At 37.9% G+C, this 24,615-nt stretch overlaps 1 protein-coding gene across 1 annotated transcript in view; it reads right to left on the bottom strand.

Moving 5' to 3' along the window:
• The window catches only part of CPLANE1 (ciliogenesis and planar polarity effector complex subunit 1), a 79,460-nt gene that overhangs the window by 43,069 nt on the left and 11,776 nt on the right, over positions 1-24,615 (bottom strand). Inside the window, exons 9-24 of the mRNA XM_063453979.1 lie at positions 19,910-20,165; positions 17,788-17,940; positions 16,218-16,951; positions 14,961-15,172; positions 9,323-9,403; positions 8,754-8,918; positions 7,913-8,077; positions 7,595-7,817; positions 7,281-7,420; positions 5,994-6,211; positions 3,767-3,931; positions 3,404-3,530; positions 2,481-2,590; positions 1,611-1,766; positions 847-955; positions 219-498 (exon numbers count right to left, since the gene is read on the bottom strand). Of these exons, the coding sequence (XP_063310049.1) occupies positions 219-498; positions 847-955; positions 1,611-1,766; positions 2,481-2,590; positions 3,404-3,530; positions 3,767-3,931; positions 5,994-6,211; positions 7,281-7,420; positions 7,595-7,817; positions 7,913-8,077; positions 8,754-8,918; positions 9,323-9,403; positions 14,961-15,172; positions 16,218-16,951; positions 17,788-17,940; positions 19,910-20,165 (3,294 nt within the window). The remainder of the gene's footprint in view (positions 1-218; positions 499-846; positions 956-1,610; positions 1,767-2,480; positions 2,591-3,403; positions 3,531-3,766; positions 3,932-5,993; positions 6,212-7,280; positions 7,421-7,594; positions 7,818-7,912; positions 8,078-8,753; positions 8,919-9,322; positions 9,404-14,960; positions 15,173-16,217; positions 16,952-17,787; positions 17,941-19,909; positions 20,166-24,615) is intronic.

Genomic DNA, 24,615 nt, shown 5'->3' with positions numbered 1-24,615 from the left:
ATATTGTAACTAAACCCCCATTATTTTTGCCTAAGTGAGGTGTTTTGAAATAAAACTATTACGTTCTGTAAGCCTTGAAATTACTGTTTAGCAAACGAGTAAGTGCGCTGGATCTTGTTTGTTATTTATAAAATTATATATATTTCAAACTATAGCATGATATTTTCTTCACAGGATTAATTTCTAAGGTTTGCAGACAGAATTAGCCCTGGCGCTACCTCTCATTTGTGTCTTTAGACATCAAAGCTTCAGATAACGTGTCCAATTCGCTATAAACTTGGGACCTTCCAAAATCAGTCAAGGTGCTCCTGCTTAGACTGGTACCCAGAGAATATTTGTCATAGCATAACGTTTCTTCATCACAAGTCTCTCCAAGAGCACACTCCCATAAGTGCATCTCCATGGGTCCAATGTTTCTTTGCACACGTCGGAGGGCTTTAACATGCACATTCTGCACATTGTGAATCATAACAGACATCATTTCTTCTCCTTCGGGTCCTGTTACAAACAAAGTACATATCATCAGCAGATGTACTCACACACAGAAAGTCTGAGATAGCCCATGGATGCAGCATAAAGGGATATTACCCTGGAATAGCTAAAATAAAGTTTTTATTGGACTAATATTAAGTTTTCAAGACTACAGGAAGTTTAAAGGCAGGTTTTCTAGAAGTAGAATACATATTACAAAGGTTCATTTTCTCTTGGTAGCATTTATCTGTTTTGCATTAAATCTTGTGAGCAAAGCATCCTTGTAAGGTTCCATGTACAAAGTGATTTGAATGTGATGCATTGTTCTGAGGTCTATGAAAATATGCAGGAATACAAAATCTTTAGAAAGGTTACCTTTAATCACCGAGTGCCTGAGACGCTGCTGAACAGAATGATACTTCTCCCTTAATGGCACACGAACAACATCAGGATGGGGGAAGGCTTTCACCAAGATTTCTGCCACCTACAAAAAAAATAATGTAATTAAAAAAAAAAAAAAAAAACGATAACATGTCTAGCAAAGATTAATGGTATATGTGCATAAAACATTAACAAAAGACTGATAATATTTACCGCTGAAAAATACGCCAAATACAGATGACATTTACTGAAATGACATTTTTAAGGGGCTCTAAATAAGGACACATCCTCCCATAGAAATGCTGTCAGACGACATGGGTGACAGCTTACTTTAAGTTGCTGTATATTTAACCCCTTAAGGACCAAACTTCTGGAATAAAAGGGAATCATGACGTGTCAGACATGTCATGTGTCCTTAAGGGGTTAATGTCCATGCATTCACTAGGCGGCTAGCCCACTGCATGTCATCAGCAGACTGGGTTATCTAGAAGTATGTGAGCCAGAATGCAAATAATATGAATATTGGCACTATATGCTTTAGTGATCCATCCATATGATTATCTAGAAATGAAGGATATGGTTACAAAATTATTTGATTCATTATTCTTTTATTTCATTTTTATTCTTATTTTTGTAACTTTGACTAATACTCTGTATTAATATTTAGTAATGGAAGGGAATTTTTATGGTTCATTCCCTTTTTTCCATAGAATGGACAGTGGGGTGTAAGCTTTGATGTCACTGTTCATGTGTCCTACCTTCTTCACCGGAGGCAGCTCGCTAACCAGACTCAGGATGATGTCCTGTATCAGCTCCTCACAATTAGTAACTCGGGTGAAAGGCAGCATTCGGCATGCCCAATCCAGTGCCTCAAAACAGTGCTCCGTTACACACGGATCACATTCATCTGAACTCTGACAAGGAAAGACTATTGTTTAGTGGGACTGAAAAACTCAGATCTTCAAATGTAACCATACAACAATATGCAACAAAAAAAGAGCATGCAAAAAAATAAACAGAGCCTCACTGCATCCAACTCAGGGAACAGATGCTAAGCAGGTCAGAGAGAGTCTCAACACCCAGAATTAAAGTTCGATTTTTGTATCCAAGGCTGTTAATGGTTTTATTATCCAACTTAGGTCTCGATTTAATTCGTTGATCACTTTTATTGGCAGTTTTTCTGTTCCCGATAAGCTACCTACCAGTTCGATTGCACTAAATAACCACAGTTAAATGCTTATCAGAAGCCAATAGTCATCAGTTCGAATTTATAAACCGATAGATGTGCTTTACATTGAAAATACCAGATGAGATGATTTAATTCCATTTGTCAGGCACATAATCCCCAATAAATAGCCTCATCCCATTCAACAGCTAAACGTAGTTGATGATGGCTTTGACTATTTGTGTGCTGGTAGCACGAGCAGCCAGTGGGCAAATAGTTAACAAAAGCCTACGAGGGTCAATATGACCCTCGCATTAATATAAGTGAGGTTTTAAACAAGGAAATCTAAAATATAGTTCAAAAACTATTGAGAAGGTCACAATCAGCAACCGAAAGCTACGATATTGAAGCAATTACCGTCATCATCACCAGGATCAGTCCAATACCTTTAGCAACCTCTTACCTTAAACAGCTTGCCATTGTCCCTTGCTTTCTGGTATTGTCTACAGGTGTAAGACAGTCTCTCACGTACATGAAGCATCCAGCATAATGCACAAAGCTCTCGAAAGCTACCTGCAAGGTAAAAACCCTGGCATTAATGCTGTGAGCAAGGTGGCAAACTTCTGTCCTGCCCTAGAGAGTGTGAGCGGTGAATAGACCACTAAGATGACTTATTGTATTTAAATTTTTAGCATTTAAAGGAACACTGTAGTCACCTAAATTACTTTAGCTAAATAAAGCAGTTTTAGTGTATAGATCATTCCCCTGCAATTTCACTGCTCAATTCACTGTCATTTAGGAGTTAAATCACTTTGTTTCTGTTTATGCAGCCCTAGCCACACCTCCCCTGGCTATGATTGACAGAGCCTGCATGAAAAAAAAAAAACTGGTTTCACTTTCAAACAGATGTAATTTGCCTTAAATAATTATCTCAATCTCTAAATTGAACTTTAATCACATACAGGAGGCTCTTGCAGGGTCCAGCAAGCTATTAACATAGCAGGGGATAAGAAAATATTAATTAAACAGAACTTGCAATAAAGAAAGCCTAAATAGGGCTCTCTTTACAGGAAGTGTTTATGGAAGGCTGTGCAGACAGGGAGGTGTGACTATGGTTTATAAACAAAGGGATTTAACTCCTAAATGGCAGAGGATTGAGCAGTGAGGCTGCAGGGGCATGTTCTATACACCAAAACTGCTTCATTAAGCTAAAGTTGTTCAGGTGACTATAGTGTCCCTTTAAGCAAAATAGTAGCGGTGAAGAAAAAAAAAAGTAAAGGAACACATACCAGAGAGAACTGCTCTAATACTATGCCACATTAATACAATGTGCTACAAGCATTGCAGTTTTTTTCAGTGATGGAAAAAAGCAAACATCAAGCACACCTGTAACACTAGAAGAAACAAGGTCGCTGGTTGCCCCAGGTTTAAAAAATGATGAGCAGCTATTAGAGTAATTCAGGAGCGTTTCTGGCAGCGGATTCAAAGGTGTAAATGAGGCTTTGGCTCTAATCTAGAGAGAAGGAAAGAAATGGGCATTTAAGAAGAGATTATTTATAGAAATCATTTAAATGACCCTCCATGTGGAGGGTCTATTTAAATTCTAAACATTTATTGTCAAGTTTTATCAATCAAGTTATGTCAACTATTAAAGAGAGAACATGAGAAGAATGAATTTGCTAGGAGCAGGTTACCAGTAAGGACATAGTATGACTACAAAAACAAACAAGCAATTCACGTCCCTAGTACCTTCTGCATGATTTTCCGTGTTCGCTTTATCTGCTTGATGTACCATTGTGCTGCTGGTAGGGAGCAGCGAGCAGCACGCAGCAGGATAAGAATTCGCTGGAGGACACCGGACAGCTTCTGGCGACTGCGCTTCTCGGCTTCCAGAAGAAAGTCACTGGGATCCTCCTACAACAACATATAAATAACTAGGAGATCACACAGATAGAAACACAGCAAAACATGTACTATATTAAATAATAGGTTGTGAGATGTTCTGTGGAGTTGTGTATTATGCTGTGATTGAAAACACACAGAGATTATGAAGCACATCCTATCACTCGGGATCAGCAATAAACATGTTCAGTACAGAATAAATGTAGATAAGACATGGAGACAGGTGAACACACATACACAATGCTCCCAATTTGCACATATGCCTCTACTTAAAGTGTGTACCTCCATAAAGATCTATTCTAGATTTCTCAGGGGTAAAAAAAAAAAACAACGCTTAGAAATGATGGCTCCCATGAACTCCACCGTCCACGGAGTTCAGTAACTGTAAATTTACTATTCCCTATCTATGCCATCACTGTTAACTCATCTACTGCCACACATAAACTCCATTATTACTACTACTAAACTGGTTCGTGGATTGCAGGATAAAATTTACCAGGAAAGGTTAAAGGATCTTAACATGTATAGCTTGGAGGAAAGACGAGACAGGGGGGATATGATAGAAACATTTAAATACATAAAGGGAATCAACACAGTAAAGGAGGAGACTATATTTAAAAGAAGAAAAACTACCACAACAAGAGGACATAGTCTTAAATTAGAGGGGCAAAGGTTTAAAAATAATATCAGGAAGTATTACTTTACTGAGAGGGTAGTGGATGCATGGAATAGCCTTCCAGCTGAAGTGGTAGAGGTTAACACAGTAAAGGGGTTTAAGCATGCGTGGGATAGGCATAAGGCTATCCTAACTATAAGATAAGGCCAGGGACTAATGAAAGTATTTAGAAAATTGGGCGGACTAGATGGGCCGAATGGTTCTTATCTACAGTCACATTCTATGGTTCATTTTAAATGCGTTAACTAAATTTCACAACACAATATCTCTACGTACAGTCCTGTTAATGAACAGGTAAACTGGGAGCTGTGGGGACTAACCCTGCAAAGATTTGAAAAATTTTCAGTTTAACCCCTTAAGGACACATAACATGTGTGACATGTCATGATTCCCTTTTATTCCAGAAGTTTGGTCCTTAAGGGGTTAAAAGAAAGAAATGTAAGGAACACCATGTCGAATGCATTTAATTTTTCTTTCATGTACTTTTACTGTTATTATTATTACTACTGGTATGTATATAGCGCAAGCATATTCCGTAGCGTTTTACAATATTATCAAAGGGGGAGATTTAACAATAAATGAGACAATTACAAAAACATACAGGAACAATAGGTTGAAGAGGGCCCTGCTCAAACGAGCTTACCGTCTATAGGAGGTGGGGCGTAAAACCCAAAAGGACAAGAGGTAGCAATCAATCAAACATGCTGTTATTTGTTTTTGCATTGTTCTCCTATAAATAAAGCTAGTCTTAAAAAGGTTTCTGAATTACGGCATTACGGAAGAATAACGATTGAAACAAATACCAACATCTGTTCAATATGAAAAATGTGGTGATTCAACTTCATTGATTCGAATATGAACCCGGTCATATGCCTTAACTATGTACGCTTTGTATAGAATGCTACCATTTTGTACTTTTAAATACAGAATTGTAAAAGGAAAAATTTAAGGATGGCACTGGGAAGTTAAACTGTTATACAAAGTCAGGCACCAGAATCTGTATGTACTTTATAAACAATGATGTACCTCATACTAAGTTTTTGGCTTCTGCGTAAGCCTCATTGTACCTGCCATGATAAGTGTCTGTCATCCAAAAATAAAGACTTTAAATAAATAAAAATAAATGTGATTTATTACTTGTGATTTACTATTTGATACAATTTGAGGCCTGCTTTAGGCACAAGTCACAGAGCTACCACATCCCAAAATAAAATAACAAAATCAGGGGGGCAACATTTCACGGTATTCATCTTGTACGTCTTACAATAAAAAAAAAAAAAAAACGGTTTATCATATCATTGTTTATGAGATCATCAAGTTGAAACCGTTTATTGAAGTAAGCATGTTCTCTCAGATTGGACAATCAGAAGAGAAACCTGATAAAGTGAACAAGCTTACCTCACTGACAGAAGTAGGCTGGGGACAGTACAGCGGTGGTGCTGGGAGGTATAACCGATCTGGAACTAAACCAGATAGCTTCCTTATTAGCTCCTTGGCAGAATCCAACAGCTGATGAAGTGTCTCCGTAACAATTTCTGCATTAGCCATGACAGCTGCCTTCAGCATCTCCTGCACTGAACTAAACAGCACGTCTGCATCTTCTTCTTCAATTGGATCTACAGAACCAAAAAAAAAAAATAATAATAATAAAAGGAGTTTTCAAACTGCAATCACAAGATAATAAAGATGTGAGAGGAGAAGGTTAGGAGAAAGATAACTTTTCAGACAGAAATTAATACATATTCATATAAAGAAGTTTGCCGACACATCATCATGTGAAGTAAAAATGGTTGGAAGAGCAAAACCAGATACATTAACTTTGTTAAAATAAAATAAGCCACGCTATTAGCTGTAAAAAAAAAAAAAAAAAAAGCAGCTGGCTTGAAAATCAAACCAAAAAGGCAACTCAAGAAGAATTGTGAATTTGGTTAACAGGACTTATGAATACCCTACAGATTGAAACCCATGCAAAGATCATGTGGTGCAGAGAGTGCAACTCCCCACTTATCTTATACACCAATGAAATGAAACAAGGGGTGACAAGGAGAGGAACAACAGTCTCATTTCAGACTAAGAAATGCAGAACATAGTTTGTAGCAATAGATGTTGAATGGTTTGTGGTCTGGAGAGATTTGAGGTACGATCTGATGTGAGTTGGAAATTCGTAAGCCTCCAAAAAGATAACCATACGTTGCTCTTAAAGTTGCAGAAAACTTTTTTTTTTTACCTAGTAAATCTTTAGTCAGTACAATTTGCGAAAAGATGGCAATATTTGGGTATATGAAGAATGGACACTGCAAGTTGGGAGGGGAAAGGGTTCAATTGCAATTTTACATGTGTAGTCTTTCCTTTAGACTTCTGTATATTTTTCTTGGAAGTGGGAATTAGCAGACTGGAAGTACAGAGTAAAACACTCCAGTTTCAAGCAAAGGTAAACACCAGAATGACAGGGTGTTTGGGCTTTCTATGCTACAAATTTAAAAATTTGTGCATGTGTATTAATTGTGACCTGCAGGCTAACGTTATGACAGCTTTAGGTTTGTTTGTTTTTTGACTGTTTTTATTTGGGTCATCTCGGATATTGTCCCCTGATACCAAGAAATTACCAGCTAGTACTTGAAACAACTCTTTGCTAAGGTTACAATGAAAAGGCAAACAGTCCCACGAAAACAAATAAACCATTACCAGTAAACTGCTTCTCTCCAGCAGGGTCCTTGATGGTGGTTTCTGAACCCGGAGGTCGTCCAAGGAAAAACTGTAACTTCTCCTGGAATGTATGTGCAGGAGTGAGGTGTGGAGGAAGAGCAGGTGTTTTCTTTTCAGATCTGAAATCAAGCAAATTATCTAGCACCATCTTCTGCACTGTTTGCTTGTTTTTTCCGCCCCTTTCTCTCCTCCATCCAGTGGTACAGAGGACTTTCAAGATGGGCTTCAGGATAATATAAACAGTATCAAACTGAAGGAGAACTTATGAACAAGTAATTTACAAACAAACTTACTCATTACTAAGGCTCTCTTGGTACAGGTTATATGCTACGCCCATTGAAACAGACATCTTCCAGTCTCCTAGTTGGTTTGCCAGCCATGCAGCCTCTGGTACCAATCCACCAACAAGAAGCAAGTCAAGGGCGTACTCCACCGTCCAGACGCTAGAAAGATTCTGGTCTCTAATTGCACCGGCAACCAAACTGTGCTGGAGTTTGACAGCTCTGGGAAATCGATCTATGTACATAAACATGTGCTGCAAGTTAGTGAACCAAGATAAAACCTGCCAGTTACTAGAAAACACAGGGCATAACGTTGTAAGCGGATCGTACCTGAAGCAATATGAAGAGGAGGTAAAATGCAGACATTGTGTGGAGGACACACATGCAGTGGTTGGTTAGTAAAATAGGCAGCCATAAATCTAGCCATGGACTGGATGACGGCTAATGCTGCATCAGGGTAGACATCTTGCAGGTCTTGCTCACAATCAGCTCTCACTAGGAAAGACAAAAAACAGTGATAGGAAAAGTTCTAACATTTCACTGGCTTGGAGATAATTATAGCATTCAGTCTTTCAATGTCCAACCCCTACCCAATCCTAAAAGCAGTCAGGATGATTTTTTTGAATAGATCATTCACTGTTCAATTGTCTGCCATTTACCAGTTAAATCACTTTTGTTTCTGCTTATGCAGCCCTAGCCACACGTCCGTTGGCTGTGAGGCACACAGCCCGAGTGTAAACAAAATGGTTTCATTTTCAATCAGATGTTAACTTACTTTAAAAGTTTTTGTGCTCTGAAATTGAACTTTAATCACACACACAAGAGGCTCCTGCAGGGTCTAGCAAGCTATTAACAGTGGAGGAGATAAGAAACTCTAAATCAAACAGAACTTGCAATAAAAGTATAAACATTAACCGACTCTTTTTCAGTGGAAACGTGATTGATGATTCCTTCATGATGTTGTAAAATCTGGGACTTCCGAAGCTGACCCTCTTAATTTTATTTTATTAATTTTTTTGCAATTTTTCTATGCGTGATGTAAATAATGCAATAAAAGAGAAACGCCAGGCTGATGGTGTATTTAAATTGCTGACTAATCACATGTGCGTGCTCATCTTGACTAATTAATTCCAACAGATGACACATAAGAATGGTAGCCTGACACTCTTACCTTGGGTATCCTGTGCCTGGTCAGTGAGAAGATTCGATCTCCTCAATAATGCTCTCACCAGCTGGTCACACATGCCCTGGGCATCATTTAGGTTGTAATTGTAGAGGTGACCATAAAGTATTGCGAGGCAGTACCGAATCTGAAGTACGCCAGCTCTCCTTCCTCCTAGGTATGAATGCAAATAGAGGTGTGAATTAGCATTTACATGAAACGATTATGTGGGGAATTTTACTCATCAGGGTTAATACGAGGAATCAAATATAGCCCACATTTTAGAATACACGATTTGTGAAAAGCTTAAATTGTGTGTGTATATATATATATATATATATATATATATATATATATATATATACACACATTGTTCTATATATGTTCTATATTCTATACACACACACTTCGCAATCCATTTTCAAATTTTTAGATCTAAAAAAGAGCAAAAGGATTTTTCTGAGAGGAATTTAAATTTTATTAAAATAAATAATAAAAGTCTTTGTCAGTTCTTTTTTTTTGCAGTGATCATACTAGACTTTGCTTAAACATTCACCAAAATAATTGCTTATACGTACCTTGCGCTGTGACGTCTAAGAACGATTTGTTCCAGAATTCCACAGACTCCTTGTATGAGCCCAACAAGAAATATTCTTCCCCTACAAAAGAGAAAAACAGCTTTACAATTTACATATACATCAACCATAACAGTGAAAAAGGCTTGGGCCACAAAATCCGTTACCAAACTCTAGAGACCTCTATAACAAGTTACTAATGCTTTCTTATCTTAAGGTGAGGACACTGCCACTAAAAGTATCAGTATAGTGCATTAAGGGGGCTCACGTAACATATGTCATGGGTTGTATATTTACCCTAACATATATTTTGTCCAGTGATGTACTATAACATTTGTAGGCAACATACTCACAAGAACAAGGGTGATTACAATTTGAAACAAATAATTTAAATTAGTTTCATTATCCCAAACTACTGTTGGAAGCATGGTTGTCAGTGGCAACAATTTTTTGACGGGGAGAATACAAAAGTAGCATCTGTTGGAAATCACACAAATTGGCTAACATTACTTGGTTCCTCCCTTACAGGAGCATTTAATTTACACAGGGTCATATCGCACAGCATGCAAAACAATGTGTGGGAAGTCAGTCGCCAATGACCATGGCTGGGCCATGAAGCCTTTCCTGCTTACAAAAAATGTTTTATCTCATGAGTCAGTTTTAAATAAAATAGAATTAAACAAAAACACCCAAAAAATAGGTGGTTTGTAATAAAACCTACAGGTGACAGGTTCACTTGGACAACACATACCCCCCTCTAGCCACAATGAGCACTGTGTCCATGTCTCGATTACCCTTTAAGTATAGTGGCACCACATTCACAAGTGTAGTAATATAGTTACCACTCAAATAGTTGTACATTGCATGAAAAGAGAAAAAAGAAAAAAAAAACTCATAGTGCAGTATTTATTGATCAAAGAAAATTCGAAAATAGCTAAAAAAAACCTAAAACTAAAATACACTCACAAAGCACTTGTTTGCACAATTTAGGAATATTTCTTATTGTGCCACTATTTTGGGGAGTGTATTTTTAGCTATTTTCAAATTTTTTTTTGTTCTCAATAAATACTGCACTAGGAGTTTTTTCTTTTTTCTCTTTTCATGCAATATACAACTAAATGACCGGTAACTAAGATGAACAAAATTATAAAATACAACACTTTTGTTTTTACCTCCATTTTTCATGAACTGAACTCAAAGATCTAAGACTTTTTCTATGTGCACAAAAGGCAATATTTCTCTCAAATATTGTTCACAAATATGTCTCTCGGCAAAGGAGAAGTGCTCACTAACACAGATTTAATCCATCCACCTCACACAGGTGTGGCCCCTCAAGATGCTGATTAGACAGCATGATAATTGCACAGGTGTGCCTTAGGCTGGCCAAAATAAAAGGCCATTCTAAAATGTGCAGTTTTACTATATTGGCAGGTCCAGGGAGGGGGGTCGGGGGGGTCCGAAAGCCAGTCAGTATCTGGTGTGATCACCATTTGCCTCACGCAGTGCTGCACATCTCCTTCGCATAGAGTTGATCAGGTTGTTGATTGTGGCCTGTGTAATATTGGTCCACTCCTCTTCAATGGCTGTGCGAAGTTGCTGGATATTGGCGGGACCTGGAACATGCTGTCGTATATGCTGATCCAGAGCATCCCAAACATGCTCAATGGGGAACATATCAGGTGAGTATGCTGGCCATGCAAGAACTGGGATGTTTTCAGCTTCCAGGAATGGTGTACAGATCCTTGCAACATGGGGCCGTGCATTATCATGCTGCAACATGAGGCAATAGTCGTGGATGAATGGCACAACAATGAGCCTCAGGATCTCATCACGGTATCTCTGTGCATTTAAAATGCCATCAATAATATGCACCTGTGTTTGTTGTCCATAACATACACCTGCAAATACCATAACCCCACTGCCACTATGGGCCACTCGATCTACAACGTTGACATCAGCAAACCGCTGACCCACACAAAGCCATACATGATGTCTGCCATCTGCCCTGTACAGTGAAAACCGGGATTCATCCGTGAAGAGTACACCTCTCTAAATTGCAAGATGCCATCGAATGTGAGCATTTGGAAAGAACAAGAAGGCGAGTCAGCACTAAGCTGCCACAGAGAAATATATAATATACAGTAGACGGCTGCACACCTTAACAAAAAGGGGGAGTTCCCCTAATCCCCTCGTAGTAGATAAAATACAGAAACACAAGACAGAAAAGAAGGGTGCGTCTAAATCATATAAAATTATGCATATAAGTCCAAAACCTTATTATAAGTCCAAAATTATGTGATCCACGAAAGTATGAAGGGTACTTGGGAATGGAGGTAGTCTTCGCAGATTTACTCTTGTGGTTCAGTGGAGATATGTGGAAAAAAACATAAGACAGGACCCAATGGTACAGTATGTAAACAGGGTAAAATAATAAAATGGTAGTAATAAGTATTACTCACACTTTACAGAGCTAAAATCCAGATCTGATATTGAATGCGTGAAGTGGAATAATCCCCACTCAAGGATGTATGAAGTAACGCTGGTCAGCAGGTATATAGTGTGAGTCAGAAGTCCAGCGTTGGTCCGGCCCAACCGAAAATTAAAAGGAAATAAAATAGTAAAAAATAGATAAAAATATACTCACGGTATACAGAGCAGGCTATACTGCTCGATGTAAGCGTATGGGTGGTATAATCCCCACCTATGGATTCTTTGTGCTTCTTTCTTAAGTGCTAAATATTTGTGTAGCCAGGAAAAATAAATAAAATAAAAAGGAATATGGCAAACAAGATATTTAGTGCCAAAATAATTCCTTTATTACAAATAATTAAAAATATAGTATCTAAACGCGTTTCGCCTAAAGAGGCTTCTTCAAGTAGATAATAATAATAATAATAATAAAAACCGAACATAACCTGACATACATAAGCTTATATAGGGTACAATAGTATTGGTGAAATTTGAATTTCCCGCCATAATGACGTCATTACAATAACATTAACATAATGCATAAAGTAAAAGTAATTTTTACATATAATGAGGTAAAGCAGTATAAACAACAAAATATGTCCATATGGCCATTTTCGCTAAAAAACTAAGCTTTAAAATATATAAAAAATGAAATTGTAAGAGGTCACGTGACGCGCGGCTAAAACACTTCCTCGCATGCGTTCCATTCAATTGTCACGTGACGCGGATGTGTTTTAGCCGCGCGTCACGTGACTTCTTACAATTTCAGTTTTTATATATTTTAAAGCTTCGTTTTTAGGGAAAATGGCCACACATATTTAGTTTTTTATACTGCTTTACCTCATTATATGTAAAAATGACTTACTTTATGCATTATGTTAATGTGATTGTAATGACGTCATTATGGCGGGAAATTCAAATTTCACCAATACTATTGTACCCTATATAAGCTTATGTATGTCAGGTTATGTTCTTTTTATTATTATTATTATTATTATCTACTTGAAGAAGCCTCTTTAGGCGAAACGCGTTTAGATACTATATTTTTAATTATTCGTAATAAAGGAATTATTTTGGCACTAAATATTTTGTTTGCCATATTCCTTTTTATTCTATATTTCATTTATTTATTTTTCCTGGCTACACCAATATTTAGCACTTAAGAAAGAAGCAAAGAATCCATAGGTGGGGATTATACCACCCATACGCTTACATCGAGCAGTATAGCCTGCTCTGTATACCGTGAGTATATTTTTATCTATTTTTTACTGTTTTATCCGCAAAACAGAGAGCACTATATTTTATTTCCTTTTAATTTTCGGTTGGGCCGGACCAACGCTGGACTTCTGACTCACACTATATACCTGCTGACCAGCGTTACTTCATACATCCTTGAGTGGGGATTATTCCACTTCACGCATTCAATATCAGATCTGGATTTTAGCTCTGTAAAGTGTGAGTAATACTTATTACTACCATTTTATTATTTTACCCTGTTTACATACTGTACCATTGGGGTCCTGTCTTATGTTTTTTTCCCCACATATCTCCACTGAACCACAAGAGTAAATCTGCGAAGACTACCTCCATTCCCAAGTACCCTTCATACTTTCGTGGATCACATCATTTTGGACTTATATGCATAATTTTATATGATTTAGGCGCACCCTTCTTTTCTGTCTTGAGTTTCTGAATGTGAGCATTTGCCCACTCAAGCCGGTTACGACGACAAACTGCAGTCAGGTAGAGACGCCAATGAGGACAACGAGCATGCAGATGAGCATGCAGAAATTCTTTGGTTATGCAAACCGATTGTTGCAGCAGCTGTCTGGGTAGCTGGTCTCAAACTATCTTGGAGGTGAAGATGCTGGATGTGGAGGTCCTGTGCTGGTGTGGTTACACATGGTTTACGGTTGTGAGGCCGGTTGGATGTACGGCTAAATTCTTGGAAACGCCTTTCGAGACGGCTAATGGTAGAGAAATGAACATTTAATTCACGAGCAACAGCTCTGGTGGACATTCCTGCAGTCAGCATGCCAATTGCACGCTCCCTCAAAACTTGCAACATTGTGCTGTGTGATAAAACTGCACATTTTAGAGTGGCCTTTTATTGTGGCCAGCCTAAGGCACACCTGTGCAATAATCATGCTGTCTAATCAGCATCTTGATATGTCACACCTGTGAGGTGGATGGATTATCTCTGCAAAGAAGTGCTAACTAACACAGGTTTAGACAGATTTGTGAACAATATTTGCGAGAAATAGGCCTTTCATGTACATAGAAAAAGTCTTAGATCTTTGAGTTTAGCTTATGAAAAATGGGGGCAAAAACAAGTGTTTATAATTTTGTTCAGTGTATATTACCACACTTGTGAATGTGGCGCCCTATAATGTTTATCTATTGTGATTATACAGAATTGGTTTGTTTTTTTGGATTGACGGGATTTGGGAAGTGGTTCTTTTTATAGTGGCTTGTCTGCACTTATTATTCGCACTTTTGCTCCACCCACTTTATTTTACAGGATTACCCTTTTAACTTTGGGAGAGACAATTTAATGCATGTAACAAAAACAGATAATATGAGAACTCTGAGAACGGACAAAAGCTTAGAGAAACTCAGTAGCTTGCTCGTTGGTAAATCCCCGCACAGGTTTCGAAATAGTTTTTGCTCACTTGTGTCATTAAGAAGGGTATATATTCCAAAACATATCAGACTGATCTCACCCGTAAGGGCAGTCCAGAACCAAAATGCCAACAAGTTCTCTCTACACGAGAGATACAGAAACCCCAGACAATCGTTTTGGCCTTCTCTGGGCCTTGTCAGTGAGGTGAAGCTGATACCCCTCAAGGCACAGTGAGCCCGTCAGTTTACTTATGGTTAGTTTTATTAGCATTGAAAGAGCAAAGCCTTTCAATTGTGTAAATTTGGAACTGAAATGCAGGACGAGATAAGACCAATAAAAGGAGGTTTTTAAAACAATTTAAACTTGACCAGAAAAATAAGACGCCTATGTGACAAATGTAACGGAGGGGCTGTATCTTATATTGTATGTTGGTATATAATATAAATATAGCAAATCATTGAAGATTCAGAGCATATGCTAGTTTACTGAATAAAAGTTGAATGATACTCGTTTTGACAGTTTTATTCATTTACCACCTGTAGTCCTTACCAGTCACAGGAATCAGACGCAGGCTCCGGTCCAAGTGTTCACCTGTAGACTGCAGTTCAGCCTGTATGTGACATAGCATTGATCTAATGGCTTCTTCCTCCAAGTAGATTTTGGGGGATAAATGCTGTGACATGTAATCGCTGTTGCACTTTCTCAAACGAATCTGATACCGAAGAGCCTGTTTATATAGAATGCTCCATAATGCTGCCAGCCTGCAATACAGCGAAAAACTTAACAAGAGTACGAGTAATATAGGAAGGGAATAAAATCCATTAAATTATTATAGCAGTTTAAGAGGCATATGATGCAAAGTAGATTAGGGCAAGTCCCCTCAGTCATCCACATGGTTTTATTTACAATATAGGTTTCTAGCGCATACAATTGAAGGCAGCTCAAACACCCAAACCAGAAGTCTTTGTTCCGATCCAAAAGAAAATGCATATAGTAGAAGGAGGGGGTTAATAAATCAATAAAAAATAAAAAACAAACATAGTGTGCACTGCTAAAAACCATTAAATAATAAAACAAGATAAAACCCAAGTGCTGTGGATTGAACAAATTATGTTATGGTTTTAGCAGTATACACTATATTTATATTTGTTTTTATCTGCATAATACTATCACATTATTTGATTGCAAGTTCATAAAGTCTTCCGCTGGGACATATATCATCTTGAGCTAACCTGCCTACCTGAGGTCCCCACGTACCTTAGCACCTTACTGAAGAAGAGACCAGCCATCCTTAGGCGGGGATCAGATCGTCCAGGTGCTACATAGTAGAGCTACTCATGCTCTACACTTAGCCAGTTCACTTCTTACTCTGAACTATTTTATACAGAACATACTACACTATAATTTGTTGTATTATTTCTCTTTTAGATTTCCAACTACCACTGAGATCACACCAAGGCACAACCCCCTCCTTCTACCATAAGCATCCACATGCTTTTGTACACATGCTGCTTTGACAAACTATGTTTTGGGAAAACGTCAGGACATCACCTCTTCACATATTTGTGCTTCTCTCAACTTTTAACCACATAGAGAACACATAGAGAAACATCTGCCACACTACAGCAGGACATGTACTGGTAAGCATTGTGTAATCGTTATTTAAGTAATATGTTGTAAATAACATTCCCTTCTTGTGTTATGGAAGGTCACCTAAAATTATTAGCAATTAGACCCTCAAAACATACCCACATCCGATTAATATATGTTAACAAGAAGAACTTTGTACTGCTAGTGTATCCATACCTTTTCTCTGATTTTAGCCGGAGGTTCGCAGGCTCAGGGTGTTGTTTAAAAACACAGTCCAAAGACCAATGCTTGAGTTTGGCATTCAATCCTTCAAATATGGGAATCTTCAGCAAATCAAGACATGCTTTATTGCTTGTATCAGTTGTTGGCCAGAAAGTTTCATAATGCAAATTATAAATCATATTCAAATGCTGAGATACCATCTTGAACAGACAAAAACATTCAAGAAGCCCTTTGGTGGGCATGTCTCGACGATGTTCAAGAATCAATTTGGCAGTTTCTGAGGTTAGCTTGATTATGTGCCCAATTGTTCGCTTTGGTGCTACATCCCAATGCAGAATGGTCAGGCACTGCTGGAAGATAGTCATGTAAACAATCCAGTCATTGCCCTTCACCATCTTTTTAGATGGCTTAGAATGCTTTAAACTAGGACATTTGGAACTCTGTAAAACAGCCAAGAAATGGGTCAGGCATGACACAGTGTAGTGCAATAAACTATCTTTCTGATTCGGGTTTCTCAGTGTTATGCCAACTGTCCAAGCTGTAAGCAGGGTCTTCTGAATTCTATGCAAATCACTTAGCAAATCACTCTGTCCCTCAAACTGGTCCCTGGCGTGCATGGTGTCAAACATGGAAGCAAACTCAAGTCGTCCCTCTTCTGCTCTTCCAAAAGAAACAGGAGGTTCACAGAATCTAGGAAAATCCTCATTATCGGATGCATCGTCATCAACCTGGAAAAATAAATATATTTGTGATGTGGAACAAAAAGATCATAAGAATCTATGGGTTTTAACATGCTACAGTTTGACTAAAAAAAGTGGTTTAGGGAGTGGCTAAGTCAATATATAGCTCAAAAATATTCTTAAAAAGGAAATTATCACCGATGATCAAAATAGTTCCCAGGATGGAAACTTTGTCTGCAAGTATTGTGACTAAATCGCAATGTATATTACGGTCGGTTATAAATGTGACTGTCTATGAATGTATATAGAGCATCATCAGAGAAAGGCTTGCTTCTAAGTGCAATGTACTAAATACACAAGTGAGCAATGGTACGTGTCAATTTATACAGATCACTTGTAATCTTATCACGGTTACAAAATGTAAGTTCTCTGCTGTGTTCACAATACTAGATAACAGTTTGAACAACCTATAAATGTTGCGCGTATCCTAAATGATATGGATTTTTAGTATCGGGTTGCAGAGAGTTAGAGAAGATGATGATTGCAAATAATCAATCAAGTTTCATTACAGGCTGTTGAGCATGTATGCAATCTCTGTAACCTCCTAGTGTGGAGATTAGCAAGTAATCAGTTAATGGTGGGAGATGTAACCATGACATTTTGGAGATGGTCAATTGATGACCAATTTGAAGATGGCCAGCTAGGTGGCAGGCCAACATTTGCTAGTTGCTTAAACAGTAACATGCTACATAAAATTCTTTCCTAGAATAAATAAAATGCATTTCCCCCAAAAAATACTTATTTTTTTATATGAAGGAGTAGTCTCGACAATAGTTTCATGGACTCCGGACCTTTGTCACGGACATTTCTAGGAGTGTCGTTACCTGTAACGTTGACTGATCAGGTCTGAGGGTTTCCTCCTCTGTTTGGAGGAAGCTGGGAATGGTGGGTGTTCCAGGGTGAGGTTGCTCGCGGTCTTTTAATAAACTTGCTTTTAAACTGGTGAGTGACTTCAGTTTACCCAACCTTTTCTTTGGCTGCAAAGTATACAGGAAAAAAAAAAAATAAACAAAATAAACTGCAGCTCACTCATGTTACCTAAATAACCTAAAAATAATATATTTCCTGAAACTTGTGCTTATTGCTAAATATTCACATGACTTTATTCAATTTATTTCACAGTAAAACTCTCAGTGAAATCATGCACACCCCTATACTCCCAACAATGTGAACAAGCAGTCAGCAAGGTTATGCATCAACACGCCAAATGTTTGTACACAAGTATCTCAACATTTAGTAGCTTTCAAAAAAAAATAAAAAATAAAATAAACACAATGCTGTATTCTGGTCTTTGCATTGGTCAGCTTTTTTTCCTCATCTCATATGCCTCAGCAGAGAGGAACATTTTTTAACCTGTAGTGACCCTGCTCAAGTCTCTGAAATTTTGTTTCCCCTACATTTCAAGGCTCAGCAATTAAGCATTTCATCTTACTAGCGATCCTACAACTCATTCTGGACAACAGAGATATCGACCACCCACTGTCCCTAAAGAATGGGCAGGCTGGAAGATGGGCAGCAAGACTAGAAGTCTGTCACCTTCTTGCACGTCTTGCATGCAATGATGTAGCTCACATAGAATCCTGCAGCCTTCTACCTTCCTTGTATTAGGGATTTGACTGGACACTGTAGCCAACACTCTCTAATCAAATTCCAACTCTCTCTTCTTGACCTATTAAAGGTACCGTTATTTTTCTGTTGTCATGCAAGCCCTGCACGTCTTTTTTAGATCTTTTTCATTGATACCATTAATGCTATGTTCACAGTACATTTAATAAAAATCAATTTTTACATTGTTATTATGTAAATTGCTATTTATACATATTAATGGGAAAATTAAATGACAAATTTCTTTCAAGAACAGAAGATTTTGGTGTTAATTTTTTGGAAATAACTGGTAGTGAAGGGGTTAAAGATGTGTATAGTGTTATATAAAGGCATGCGTATGTGTTTGTACTGCCCTGATCAAATAAGCATGATATTTTGAGGGATAAAATATATTTTTCTCATGTGACATTTTGCCATGGGCTGAATCGACCCATTGCCTTTAGAAGCATGTAAAGTGGCTGCATTAGTTAACATCGCTAAAGCATGAAGATCATCACATCTTCCACAGAAAGAGAAATGCTATCTAACTGCAAATGCTCAGAATGTGGATAAAATGAGATATGAACGTATGTACTTTTGAAACAGTAAATCAAAATTAAGGACATTGTGCAAAGCAGATGCTAAACAAATTCATTATAGGCCGGGTAAATCAAAAAGGGAAAAAACTAACTTAAAATAATCACGTTTTGCAAATCTAGAAGAAGCATAGAAATCTAGAAGAAGCACCTCTCCCCTGCCGTCCTGCAACGTGTCACTGCTTGCCTTTCTTCTATCTCAGACTGGAGTTCCTCCCACTTTCTAAAACTAAATCTCTCTAAAACTGATTTTTTTCTAAAACTTTTTTCTAAAACTAAATCTCTCTAAAACGGATTCCTTGTCTTTCCTCCTCCTAATACTGATCCTCCCCTTTCACTCTCCCTTCAAGTTAGTGGTATCCACATAAGTCAATTTTGGCAGGCGCGCGGTCTTGGCGTCAAACTTGAGTCTGGCAACACCTTTGAGCCTCACATCCAGTATGTTGCCAAATCCTGTAAACTCCATCTTAAAAACATAGACCGCATCCGCCCATTTCTGACGCAAGATGTTGTCCATGCTCCAGTAATTTCCCGTATGGATTATTGTAACCCTCTCCTAATTGGTCTTCCAAAAAGCAGTATTGCCCTGCTACAGTCTGCAATGAATGCGGCTGCCAGACTGATTTTCCTCTCTAGTTGGTCCTTTCACACCTCACCCCTCTGTTAGTCTTTACATTGGCTTCCTGTATCCTATAGGAGTCAATTCAAAGTGCTAACCCATACCTATCAAGCATTGACCAATTCTATCCCCTCTTATATCTCTTACCTTTACTAGTTGCAATCTCTGACGTACACTTTCCAGCCGTTGCGCAGAGTCCAGCAAAAGGGACTTCATAAAATTATAGGACGATAAATCTTTAGCAAATCGAAGTGCAGTGAACATGTAGCCATCAGAGACGATAAGGTAAGGTAATCGCGGGTGACAGGTCACAGAATACCTCTGTCTCATTGTGTCAGTAACCGATGTAGTTGAACCCAATGAATTATTGGGATCATGAGACTCCAGAACTGAAACAGGAGGCCTGACAAGGATAACAGAAAAAAAAAAAAAAAAATGTTAGTCACAATTCAAAAATAAAATATCAACATATACCAATGCCAGATTGCGATTTAACATTTGATCTGTCAGAGATTTGAAATAAGTGGTATATATTATGGCAGTACCATCATTAGAAGGTGCAATTCGATTTTATTATTGTTGACATAGATCTGATTAAAAACTATAATAAAAAAATAAAAAAAAGTAATATTTTTAGCTAAACTTTGCTTTTCTTTTACACGTCAGAGGGCTGAAATAATATTTCCATTTCCTGTACGCTGGAAACATATTCAGATTGACTATCCAGTGAGGACTTATATAAAAATATGATGCAAATCCAAAATCGCCACCTCCACAATGGGAAAAAACGGTCAGATCTTCAAGTGGTAATTCTAGTTATGCTTGCTATGGCTACGTTAGAGGAAAAATAATATTAATGTACTGGTAGTACTTGAAACTGATTTGTATAAATTTAACACGACTAACAAACCAGTTTGTTCTCATCACCAAGGGCAATCTGATATTCTAACGGATCAATTTGACTTAAGCCAAGATTGTTGCTGAAACCCTATACGTATGTGCTAGAAAGGCAAGTAATAACTTCTAGTTAAAAAAAATATATACATAAAAAAAAAAAAAAAAGTGTATTAGAATTCCTATGCAGTGGTTTATGCAGGTTAGGCCAGACTTTGTACACTCATAATTTGTACTTACATGTTTACTAAATGTTTTATGTCATCAGGACAAAATAAGGAAAAGAAGAATGCTAGAATGAAAAAATGAAGAATGAAAAACAGATTGGAAAGAGAAATAGAAATGTGAAAAAAGAAGAGGGTGCTTTCTTAAAGGGAAATTTTCATTTAGAAAAGCGCAAACGAAAAAACAAAAACAAAAAACAAAGACAAAAAAAAACAAAACAAAAATGCATCTGTGGTTTGTATGTTGACGGGTTGTCTGGCAAGTACTTGATACGTTTCAGCTTATTGCTCTTGGCCTCTCACTACCCACTATCACTGGAGTGATTTGGTATAGTATAATGCAGAGTAACGCCATCTTTGCCATTCCATCAAAGTGATTTGGTCTGCAGGACGTTGAAGACCCTAATTCCCTGTTAAAACTTTTAAAGATGGTTTAACAATGAAATAAAGGATGGCACCCAGAAACTCCAATGAAATAAAATAAAGTGGTTATTGTGCCTGTTACCCTTATGGGATAAAATTAAATAATCCAGAATGGTAATGTTTTACAAATTTTAACTACTCTGGATTATAAACTGTAAAACATGTGTTTGTGAGCTTTAGAAAAGAACATTAATACAATCTTATTGGCAACACACGTGAACTATCCATTTGTTTTGCTTTTGGGGCTGTGTTTAACCAAAAACAAAAAACTGTACACTTTGTATACCGCGAAGAGACAGTGTTCAGAATTGTGTTTTAGTTCTAAAAACTTTTTGTTCCAGTTCAACAGCAAAGTTAAACATAACTGTCTCTTGATATAAAGGAATGTAAAATTTTATTTTATAGGAATTAAAATGCATATATGCAAGTCTTTGCAAGGACGTTGCATGCTTCATCAGTTTAGCTTCACTGAGCTTAACAACTAGCTAGTAAAAAGGACCAGTTGTCTGATTGACAGCCAGGTGTGATAACGGGGTTAATTTATAAAAGTGCCAATATCTACGGTTGTCTGCACTTTTTGTGCAAAAAAACCACACACTCCTCATACATAAAGCAATGCTTAGAGGTCATGAGTGTCCCTTTACAGGAACACTGTAGTCAACCAGACCACTTCATCTAAGCAAAGTGGCCCTGTCATTTTAACCTTGCAATGTAAAACACTGCAGTTTTATTAAGAAACTGCAGTAATTTACATTGCAGGATTAAATCCACTTCCCCCCCTCCTCCATACCAAGTGAAGGTTGGTCTGGGAATCAAATGTTGCTGGTAGCAGCATTTGATTGGACGAGGGCAATGTTTGGTCACGCGTACCAGCAATGGATTGGAAGAAATCATAGAGACTTCAGCAGGTATGCGGACATCTTCGCTGGTGTAGCAGGCAGTGGAGGAGTCCCGGCACTGGAAATGAGTTGAGTAATCGATACTTTACTTATTTTAATTTTTTTTTTTTTTTTTTTTAAGCAAATGTGATGGGCAGAAGGAAACTTAACCTATAGTTCCAAAATGAAGATTGTAATTGGGGTCTATTTTCCTTTTAACATTATATACAAAACATTTCCAATTATTATTTCCCTTTAAGATAAGATTAAAAAAAAAATACAATAAATCCAGAGATAATGGCAGTGACAAGAGGAATGAATGAAGTGCTGAGAATAACACAAATAAATCATGTTAACAGAGGAAGGGGCTGTGAAAAGGCTGAAATGATTATCATTAGACAACATAGTAAAATAGGAAACATTAACACTCCCTTGTGTGCGGTTTTTATAGACCCCTAAACAATGTGACACAAAGTAATGTATTAAGTGTTAGGAGTTCTTTCAAATAGGGAGGGTGGAGCAACCAGCGTACAGAGAGGTCGCATCTCCACAGAGCTAAGATCTGCCTGTACTTTAAAGATGTTTCTAACCTAATTCACGTCACGTTTGCTGCTATTTACGATCACCCTTCATCCCTGGAGATATGCGGAAACATTCCAAACTATGAAAGGGCATTAGAACCCTTAGGACTTTGAAACATGCAAACTGATGTTTTATCAGACCTATGCAGAAGCACTCTACAATGGACAAACGGTCTATAGGAGACATTTAACCTCTCAAGGACACAATAGAAATATACCGTCATGATTCCTTTTCATTTCGGAAGCTGTGTCCTTAAGGGGTTAAACTCCTTCATGCACCAGGCATTTCCTAGCGCAAGGCGAGCCTCACTCCGTACTGGCTGAGAAAGATGAAACAATCCATTGTGAACATTAAAGTCTTCTTACAGGCCTGGGGCCTCTCGTAGATCGCCTCACAGCAGACCTGAAATGGGTCAAACATCCCCCCCCAATTTGTTCCTTGGGGCTTTTATTGGACTAGGCTGACTGTAATGCATTGCAAATGTTGGGGGGGGGGAGGGGGGGGGTTCTACCATTTTTATTTTTGTATTTTACAGTTGATATTGCACATACTGGCCAGTATGTTATAAGTGTTGAAAACAGCAAACAGTTCATGGGTTAGTTAACATTTAAAAGGGACACTATAGTCACCAGAACAACTACAGCTTATTGCATTTGTTCTGGTAAGTAGAATCATTTCCTTCAGGCTTTTTGCTGTAAACACTGTATTTTCAGAGAAAATGCAGTGTTTACATTACAGCCTAGTGATAACTCCACTGGCCACTCCTCAGATGCCTGTTAGAGATCCTTCCTGGGTCATGGCTGCCTAAAATGCATCCAAAAATTCAGTGTCACCACCCTCTGCATGCAGACACTGAACGTTCCTCATATAGATTCATTGATTCATTTCATCTCTATGAGAAGATGCGGATTGGCCAGGGCTGTGTTTGAATTGTGCTGGTTCTGCCCCTGATCTGCCTCTTTGTCAGTCTCAGCCAATCCTTTGGGGAAGCATTGTGATTGGATCAGGCTACCAATTCTGCTGATGTCAGCAGGCAGTGGGCAGGTCTAAAGGAAACAGGGACAAAGCATGCAGCTCCAGACTTGAATACAAGTAAGATTTTACTATATTTAGGGAGGCAAGAAGGGCAAGCGGGGCTAGATGGTGGTTTTAACCCTACAGGGTCAGGAATACAGGTTTGTGTTCCTGACCCTATAGTGCTCCTTTAATCAGGGCCTCACTAAATCAGGCCCTGTCTTTACTTTAAGATTTCTTCAGCGGGGGCCATTGTCTCCCTTTTTTTTTTTTAATGTGGTCTGTTAACCAAGTCATTACCATTATATAAGAGTTTAAAAAAAAAAAAAAAAAAACACATACAAAGTCTTCATTGAATACTATTCTACCAATCTACTTCCCTAACCTTTTGTTTATGCGCAATGTACTTCCTTGTAAATAATGTAGTACATCACTTTCTGATTAGGGGTGTGTACTGACTGCATCTGCCTGAGCCTAATTTAATCAGCAGCAGTTTATGATCAGAAAGGTGGCTCTCAGCTCTACTTTAAAAGAGGTCCTTCCTTTTTGTATGGATTCAGAACAAGTAACCTAGTTTGGGTCCAGTCTATAGATTCCATGCAATAATAAGTGGTTTACCATGGGTAGTAGTGAAGGTTATCTGTTGAAGCAGGCCTTATGTTTCACATTTAGTATGGATGCAACAGTGAATGAGATAAAATAAAGTATCTGCATGCCATTTTATCCTCAGAATAGGTGCACTGTGGTTTAACGGAGCACTAAAAATAGCACAATCACTACTGCCTATTCTAGTGGTTATGATGCACGAGTCCCGTGGCATTGTCTACTGCTGAAAGTC

Source organism: Pelobates fuscus, chromosome 5 (assembly GCF_036172605.1).
Source record: "Pelobates fuscus isolate aPelFus1 chromosome 5, aPelFus1.pri, whole genome shotgun sequence".
NCBI lineage: Eukaryota > Metazoa > Chordata > Amphibia > Anura > Pelobatidae > Pelobates > Pelobates fuscus.
Note: the sequence above shows the minus strand (reverse complement) of the source record. Positions and strands in the feature narration are given on the sequence as shown.